General features: G+C 40.0%; 1 protein-coding gene across 5 annotated transcripts in view; it reads right to left on the bottom strand.

The window, feature by feature from the left end:
- Smchd1 (structural maintenance of chromosomes flexible hinge domain containing 1) overlaps positions 1-9,092 on the bottom strand; it is a 158,651-nt gene that overhangs the window by 130,413 nt on the left and 19,146 nt on the right. For all 5 annotated transcript variants that reach the window (XM_029564274.1, XM_029564276.1, XM_029564275.1 and 2 more), the window contains exons 4-5: positions 5,468-5,550; positions 4,314-4,444 (exon numbers count right to left, since the gene is read on the bottom strand). In XM_029564274.1, the coding sequence (XP_029420134.1) occupies positions 4,314-4,444; positions 5,468-5,550 (214 nt within the window). The remainder of the gene's footprint in view (positions 1-4,313; positions 4,445-5,467; positions 5,551-9,092) is intronic.

Genomic DNA, 9,092 nt, shown 5'->3' with positions numbered 1-9,092 from the left:
AGGTTGAGCAGGGGCCAGAGGAGCAAGCCAGTAAGCAGCCTTCCTCCATGGCCTGTGCTCCAGCTCTTGCCTCCAGGTTTCTGCCCAGAGTTCCTACCTTGGGCTCCCTGATGAACTGCGACCTGGGAGATGTAAGCTGAATGAACCCTTTCCTCCCCATGTTGGTATTGGTCAGAGTGTTTTGTCACAGCAATGGAGAAACAAACTAAGACACTAGACTAGATCTTGGTGAACTCCAGATTCAGAGAAAGACCCACACTGTAGAATTTCAACTTTTTCATATGTTTGAAGAGAGAAGACATTAAGGAAAAGAATGGTTCTTAACCATTCTACAAAAACTAGGCTGAGGTCTACTTTAAAAATAAAGTCATCATAGGGGCTGAAGAGATGGCCTGGTGGTTAAGAGCACTTGTTGCTCTTGCAGAGGCCCCAGGTTCAGGTCCCAGCACCCACATGGTGGCTAACAACCATCCATGACTACAGATCCAGAGGCTCTTACGCCCTCTTCTGGCCTCTTCAAGCACTGCATGCATGTGGTGGACTTACAGAGGAAACACTCATACACATAAAAATAAAAATAAATCATTATAAAACACGTAAAAAGCAGAACACCTAACCTAGAATGAAGATCAGGCAGATGAGAGGGCAAAAAAAATCCAAATAAGGGTATCATCTTAGCTATTATAATAATGATAAATTTATTGGGTCTGATGATTTTATGGTTATTTATGAAAACACCCTTGGTTCTTGAGAGACAATGCTATACTGTTAGGGAGTGAGATAGGAGACACTAGGGATAGCCATGCACAGAGGAAATTCATGAGGACAATGTGAAGGCACTGTCTACAGTTTGCACACAAGATACCTCAGAAGAAACCAACCCTGTCAACACCTATGATCTTGGACTTTGTATCTGAGAAATGTGAGAAACTGGAGAGTCAATAACCATGACAAAACATTAACAACTGATAGCTTTAGGTGGAGATATGATTGCTAGCACTGTTCTTTTAATTTAGCTATTGAGTTAGAATTTTTCAAAACTGAAAGGATCAGTGAGAAGGCAGATGTCAGAGGAATGAGGGCTATAAGGGAAATTGCTGGACCAAGGAGATGGTTCAGCAAGCAAGCCTGGTGACTTAAGTTACATTACCCAAATCCTCATAAAGTTGGAGAGAAATGACTCCGCAAAGTTGCCCTCTGACCTCTACACATGAAAAAGGCACATGCTCCCCCTACCCAACAACAACAACAACAACAAAAAGAATATTGCCAGCTACTGAGGAAACTCAGGTGGAAGGACTGTCAAGTTCTAGGCAAGCCTGGACAATCTAATAAGTGAGACCCTGGGAAATCTACTGTGACCTTGTCTCAAAAATAAAGTAAAATAAGACTGGAGTTAGGCCCAGTGGCAGAAAGCGTGCCTTCAATGAACAAGACCCTCCAAGCTTCACCCAGTACCACAAGATAAATAAATATTAATTATGTCCACTGATTCTCCCCTTTAACTACACTGCAACCACACTGGTCTCCTTTTTCTCCCTCAAACAAAGCAAGCCATCTTTGCTTTTGTTGGCTTTCCTTCTTTCTTCTGTCCATCCATCTACTGAGACAGAGTTTCACACTATGGCTCAGGCTGGCCTGGTGATCATACCTCCCTTAGCCTAAATTCAGAGTGGGCTAGAGAGATGGCTCGGCTTGCTGCTCTTGTAGAGGACCAGAGTTGAGTTTCCAGTACCCACATCAGGCAGTGTAGAACAACCTGTAACTCCAGTGCCAGGGGATCTGATATCCTCTTCTGGACACGTGAACACACACACAAAAAAATGCATGTACACACACACACAAATTAATCAATTAATAAATTGATAGAAGTAAATCACTGAGTGTTGAATAATAGGCATAGGCTAAGATACAAATTGGCTCCCTTGTAAGCATAAAAGCCTCAACACAAAGTAGTGTCAAAGGGGGCCTCTTCTCAAACCACCTTAGTTAAGCAAGATGCCTATCAATTCGATCACATAACTCCACATTTTCTTCACAGTTCTAGTTAATAACTTTAAACAAGCTTATTAGCCAGGCATGGTGGTGCATGCCTTTAATCCTAGCACTCAGGAGGCAGAGGCAGGTGGATCTCTGTGAGTTGGAGGCCAGCCTGGTCTACATAGCGAGGTCCAGCCTATCTCAAAAAGACCAAAGAAAAAAGAAAAATGCTTACAAATATGATTTTTGTGTTTACATCAGTTTTTCAACAGTACAAGTATACAAGTTATAGAGCTGTTTTGTACTATGAGTCTTCCTTTTCTTTCATAGGCAGTCTGCTTGACATCATCCTTCCATCAACTGAAAACTGAACTGCAAGCAGAAATTTTCTATGGAAGAAGATGCTAGGGGTTGAAGGATAACATGATGTTGACAGACACTGGAGTGGGTCAAACACCATATAAAGATGCAAAAAGATTAACTGTTTATGGATGGGGGGGGGCTCAAAACCAGTAATAGATTATTTTTACACAATTAAATTAAAATGTCCTTGAGAAATGGATTAAGTTTAAAAATTTGTTATCATCAGCCAGGCGTGGTGGCGCACCCCTTTAATTCCAGCACTTAGGAGGCAGAGGCTGGCGGATCTCTGTGAGTTCAAGGCCAGCCTGGTCTACATAGTGAGTTCCAGGACAGCTGGGGCTATAGGGAAACCCTGTCTCAAAAAAGAAAGAAAGAAAAAAAAAGTCATCGTCTAGAAAAAAAATCAATGTCCTGTGAATCCAGTGAATAATTTTAATAAACTATAGATTATATCTATTTTCTCAATTGATGTAACTGGTATTCCCCCATAGTTACCATCCATTTTCCTTTTTTTTTTTTTTTTTTAAATAGAGTCTTGCTATGTAGTCCTGGCTGGCCTGGAACCAGCTATGTGGACCAGGTTTGCCTTTAGCTCAGAGATCTGCCTGTCTCTGCCACCAGTGTCCTGGGATTAAAGGTGTACACCACCATGTCTGGTCCTTTTCTTTTTTAAAAATTATTCTATTTTTCAAATTTTTTATGTGTATGAGTGTTTTGCTTGCATGTATGTTAAATGCACCCAGGTCATGCAGTGCCCACAGAGGTCAGAAGAGGATGACAGAACCCCTGGAATTGGAGTTACAGATGGTTGGTAGTCACCATGTGGGTCCTGGGAATGAAACCCAGGTCCTCTGCAATAGCAGCAAGTTCTCTTAACCACTGAGCCATCCATCTCTCCAGCCTCTTGACATTTTTCTTAATTCAGTCAAATCAGATGTCAAATCTTATCCTGAGACTATAAAAACATAGTGATGCTTGCCTTCATGTTGGCTATTATTACTCCTTTAAGTCACAAACATTCAGGAAGTTAGCAGAAAGGAAAGATTATAGAAAAGTATTACATCAGGAATAAAAGAGATAACTAAAATGACAGCTTATTTTTATCAAGTGCTTACTATATGACAGGCTCTATCTTCAAGATTTTGTATGTTTCCTAACTCAACCTTCAAAAAACTGAGACTATGTTCCCATTTTCCAAGTATATAAAATGACGTAGTTAGGGGTAAAGTGCTGTGACCAATGATCCACACTACTAACTGGCAAAGCAATTCAAACCAGGACAAATGATAGCAGAGTCCTTATTCTTCACTACATTATCTGTAGTGAATGGCACTGGAAGGGTTGAGGGTAGAGCACTTGCCTAGCATGCATCAAACCCTGGGTTCTATTGCCAATACCACAAATGGAAAGGGTCACTGGAAATCTTTGCTAATTTGAGGAAAGCTCTAAAGGTGCTCAAATTGGGATTATATGCACATACTACATGCCCAGCCTCCCTATGCTATTCTCATTCTAAACATTTCTACAGGTATTCTGATACAAAACAGGATGTTATTCCCAAATACCTCAGAAAAGTCTGAAAAACTGAGCCTAAAAATAGAGAGAAATAGAGTTCTAAAGAACTATATGCCATCTTAGACACTTTAAGATATGAATTTAGAAAGATTATCTTAAATTGCATTCTACCACTCTAACATATTCAATATATCAACATAGCTCATACAGACCACTGGGAAATAAAAAACAAAAACACAAACCCCAATAACCCAGTTCAGTGGGAAAGCACAATGTTAGATAGTTCTAGTTTTGGGGTACCGCACATGAAATTCTAAAACATAACCTAAATATATGGATAAGAATAAACCCTCTAATATATCATATATATCTACATATATTAAAAACACTGACGTTTTTAATCCCTATTAAAATATACAGTTCACATTAAAAAAGAAAATGCAAGCTTCTCTAACCTTTCAAAGTCACCCTGCCTTGTAAATTTGGACAGCCTGTACACAGCCCAGTTGTTGAGCTGCTTGGAGGTCATTCCTCTTCCATTATCTACCACTGCAACAGCAGGTTTTCCTTGTGTTTCATCAAAAAGCTAAGAAACAAAAAGACAGAACTCAAAATCAATATTTAAAACATGAAAAGTTAGGCTCACTCATATATTGCTGGTGAAAGTATAAAGTAATACAATTTTCTGAAAGGCACTTAAGCTGCTGTCTACCAAAAACCTTAGAGCCAGGCGTGGTGGCGCACGCCTTTAATCCCAGTGCTTGGGAGGCAGAGACAGGCAGATCTTTGTGAGTTACAGGGAGACCCTGTCTCAAACAGACAAAAATAATAAAATAAAATAAAAAAATAAAACAAAACAAAAAGGTTAGAATTCTTCATGCCACTTAACAGAGAAATTCCTCTTCTGGGATTTAATTTAAGGAAATAATCAAGACATACATATAAATATACTCCATTTCTATAATGGCAAAGATATGGGGGAAAGGGGAATCTGTTTAACAAGAGACCAATTCTGTAACTTACATTACAGCTAACAAAAGCCCTCTGTAGTATGGATTCCTATATAGTAAAATATTCATGTCAAATGTTTACAATATAGTGTTAAAGGAAAGAGGTTATTAAAAAAAAATGAAGTGTACAAATACACGTATACAAATGCACAGATAAAAGGAACCATAAAAATTGTAACATGGCCAGGCATGGTGGTGCACGCCTGTAGTCCCAGCACTTGGGAGGCAGAGGCAGGCAGATCTCTATGAGTTCAAGGTCAGCCTGGTCTACATAGTAAGTTCCAGGACAGCTGGGGCTACAGGGAGACCCTGATTCAAAAAGACCCCCCCCCCCAAAAAAAAATTCTAACATGAGAGCCAGGCATGGTGGCGTGCTTTAATCCCAGCACTTGGGAGGCCGAGGCAGGCAGATCTCAGTAAGTTCAAGGCCACCCTGGTCTACACAGCAAGTAGCCAGTTGGGGCTACAGGGAGACCCTGTCACCAAAAAAAAAAAAAAATCAGGTGCTTATTTCTAATTCTCACTTACCTTTATTTTTAATTTTCCTCCTCGTTTATGCTACTCATAAAAATTACATTCTTTATGTATTATTTTCTTACCAATTTGATCTGTATTCTTCTAACACCAACATTACGAGAAGTAGCTGACAATGAATTGTCAATTAATTCTGCAAGAGCAAATGCTGAAAGAGATTGAGAAAACACTGCTTAACCTTTCCGTTCCAAATACTTTATACAAAAGCTCAAAGTAGAAGGAACTCTAAAGTGCCTTAAAGCCATTACTTTTATTTTCCTAAGAGCTAGAAGTATCAAAGTATTATTCTGATTCTAATGATATAATACATAATAAAAGTATCACCACCAGTCACCACCAGCATAAAAAAGCAGTCATCAACCAGTACTTGTGTGACACTACACAGCATGAGTCAGCTACCCATAATTCCTGGTTCAAGTAGTTTATAATCTAAACATACATACATAAAGTGACAAAGATAAAACCATAAGCCTAAAAAACTCATATAGCAATTTATGATATGTACTTGTATCATATTTAAGTAAAAGTTAGCACATTTAGAGATACAGTGGTCAATATCAAGTAACTACAACAGTGTCTCTTAAGAGCTACTTTGCAGGCAAGTATGGTAGCTGTAACTTACATTTTTATTACATGTGTGCATGTATGTGTATGTGCGTGTCTGTGGGAATCGGGGGGCACACAATCCACAGTGCTGTCTATGGAGCTCAGAAGCCGACTTGCTTGAGTTTATTTTCTCCTTATGTGGGACTCTGGAATCAACCTCAGGTCATTAGGTTGGTGGCAAGTGCCATACTTAGCCATTTCATCAGCCCTGAGGTGGCTAACATTTGTAATCTCAGCACTCAGAAGGCTGAGGCAAAAGGACTGCCACAGATTCCAGGCCAGCCTGGCTCTAACAAAAAACAAAAACAAAACAAACAAAAACCCATCATCAACAAAAAGCTAATCTGGGGCTTAGAACTGTAGTGCATAAATCTTAAGCACTCAAGAGGATTGGGATTTTGAAACCAGTCTAAACTACATATTAAGACCCTATCTCAAAAATACTAGGAATGAAAAAGAGCTAGTTTGAAAAGCTGGCTTCGTAGCCATAAACCTATCTGTAACCTCAGCTATTAAGGAGGCTGAGGTGGGAAGATTGCAAATTCAGTCTGCCTGGACTATAGTGAGTTCAAGGTCAGCCCAAGTAATTTAGTGAGCACCTGTTTCAAAATAAAAAGCAAAAAGAGCACTAGAGATACAAGCTCTGTGGTACAAGTGGTTGCCTTGCATGCACAAGGCCCTAGGTTCAATCCCCTGTAACATAACACATGCACGCACACACACACACCCATCCCCCCGGACTTAGTCAGGATACAGAATTATAGAGAGTAAAAGAACCTTGTCAAATAGCCACATGTGAATGTGTGTACCTGTGACCGTGGCACTCTGGATAGGAGGATTGCCAGGACTTCAAAGGGAGCCTCGGATACATCATTACCCTGTCTCAGAAAACCCAACTATGATGGCTTATATTGTCAACTTGATAGAATCTAGAGTAACCCTGGAGACAAATCTCTGGAAATGTCTGTGTGGTGTTTTCTAGATTAAGTTAATTGAAGTAGGAAGACCTACCCTAGCTGCCAGGCCGGGGGGAAAAAAAAAAAAAAAGGACCAAGTCATGTGTGCTGGTAATATTGTCAACCTGACACAACCTAAAGGCACCTGGGAAGAGGGAATCTTCCCAACTCTGACTGTGGACATGTCTAAGAGAGATTGTTTTCATTCATGATTGATGTGGAAGGACCTGGCCCACTGTGGGCTGCACCAACCCTACATAGATGGGTATGAACTATGTAAGAAAACCAGCAGAGGGCTCCAGAGAGCGAGCAAGTAGGCAGCATTCCCCAGTGGTTTCTGTCAGTTTCTTCTTGAGTTCCTGCCCTGACTTCCTTCAATGATGGACTGCAACCTGGAACTTTAAGCCAAATAAACCCTTTCCTCCCCTAAATTGCTTTTTATTTATGGTGTTTATCACAGCAACAGAAAGAAAACTAGGACATCACATGAGTTCCAGTGTTCACCCCCTTCTGCTTCCCGACTGGATGGAATGTGACCAGCTGGCCTCCTACTCCTGCTGCCATGCCTTTGCGGCCATGATGAAAGTGAGACTGTAAACCAGAATATAACACACCCTTCCTTAAATTGCTTTTCATTGAGTATTTTGTCACAGTAATGGAAAATACATAAACCAAACCAAACAAACCAAAAAACTTGTTAAATGCTATAGTTTAGCTACTTCCTTCAAAACAAACATTCTCTCCTAGAGAGAGAAAAAGACTCCTATGACTCAAAGTTAAGAAAATGGACATGACTCTGTACTCTCTCCAAATGTAACCACACCAAGGAAATACCTGAAACACAAAATTCATGAAAGTAATCCCTAATGTTATAAAAAGTAGTAGCAACTGCTGGCTTGTCCATACAGGGAACTCCAGGGAAACAGCTTTCATGAGCCATCATCATGCTCAGGAGATTTTCAGCAATTACAGCTGCTTTTTAGGTACTCATGGTCCTGGTAACCCCCATAAACTCAGTGGGGTTTGCTAAGCTAGACTTGGGTGAAATGATTTCATCATTAGTGCCCAATATGGGGTGAATAGACCATTTGTGCACATCTCTCCTGGATAAGCCATACAACAAAAGGCAAGCTATATCTCCATAACTGCTACTGATTCCCTACCACACCACCAACTTGACATTCAATTTATGACTAGCTCAGCACTACTTATATCTTCCTCTTTGCAAAGCAAACACTCAAAACTGTTTCTCACTTTTACCTCCTTAATTAAAATATGCTTGTTACCTCAGCAAGTGGGAGGTGAATTTTAATTCTGCACCAGCCTGGACTAGGTAGTGAGACCCTATCTTAAAAGGCAAAACAAAAACAAAGAAAAAGAGGAGAGGAAAATTCTAAAGCTAATTAATTTCAAAGAAATATAAGTGAACTAAAACAAACTAATCCACAAAATAGTACTTTAGCAAGCACTTCCATTCACGCTAAACACTTTACCAACAGCTGTATTTATAAACTGATTATGAGCAGTTACAACAAATCAGGTATACATGAGGCTCTGGCTAAGAATAGTAACTAGAAAAGATTTCAGAGAAGAAAATATGTAGAACTTGGTATCTGATGAAAAAACAGAAAAGGGAAAAAAATTTAAGACAAGTTTGAATTTCTGTCTTTAAAATACACATAATTTATATGTAATGCTTAACACAGCAAATTCAATAAGCAGAGATGTTAAACTGGAAGCTGGAGCAGATACTGTCCTTAACACAGAGATCAAGATAGCCAGAGTGTAAAGCTTTTTGCCTCACTGGTATGCATACAATAAAACTCAGACCTATCTGCTAAAGGAAAAGATCTAAAAAAATGACTGGAGAGATGGCTCAGCAGTTAAGAGCGTATACTGTTCTTCAGAGGATCTGAGTTCAGTTTCTAACACACACATCAGGTAGCTCACAACTGCCTGATAACTCTAGCGCCAGGGAATCTGACACCCTTTCCTGTCCTCCACAGGCACTGTACGAGAGAGAGAGAGAGAGAGAGAGAGAGCGAGAGAGAGAGAGAGAGGGAAAGAGAGACATGAGGGTTAACAAACAGACCCAGGCACACTGCAAGAGCAACCACACTATCTATCT

The sequence above is a fragment of the Nannospalax galili genome, unplaced genomic scaffold (genome assembly GCF_000622305.1).
Source record: "Nannospalax galili isolate Female #2095 unplaced genomic scaffold, S.galili_v1.0 scaffold155, whole genome shotgun sequence".
NCBI classification, from domain to species: domain Eukaryota; kingdom Metazoa; phylum Chordata; class Mammalia; order Rodentia; family Spalacidae; genus Nannospalax; species Nannospalax galili.
Note: the sequence above shows the minus strand (reverse complement) of the source record. Positions and strands in the feature narration are given on the sequence as shown.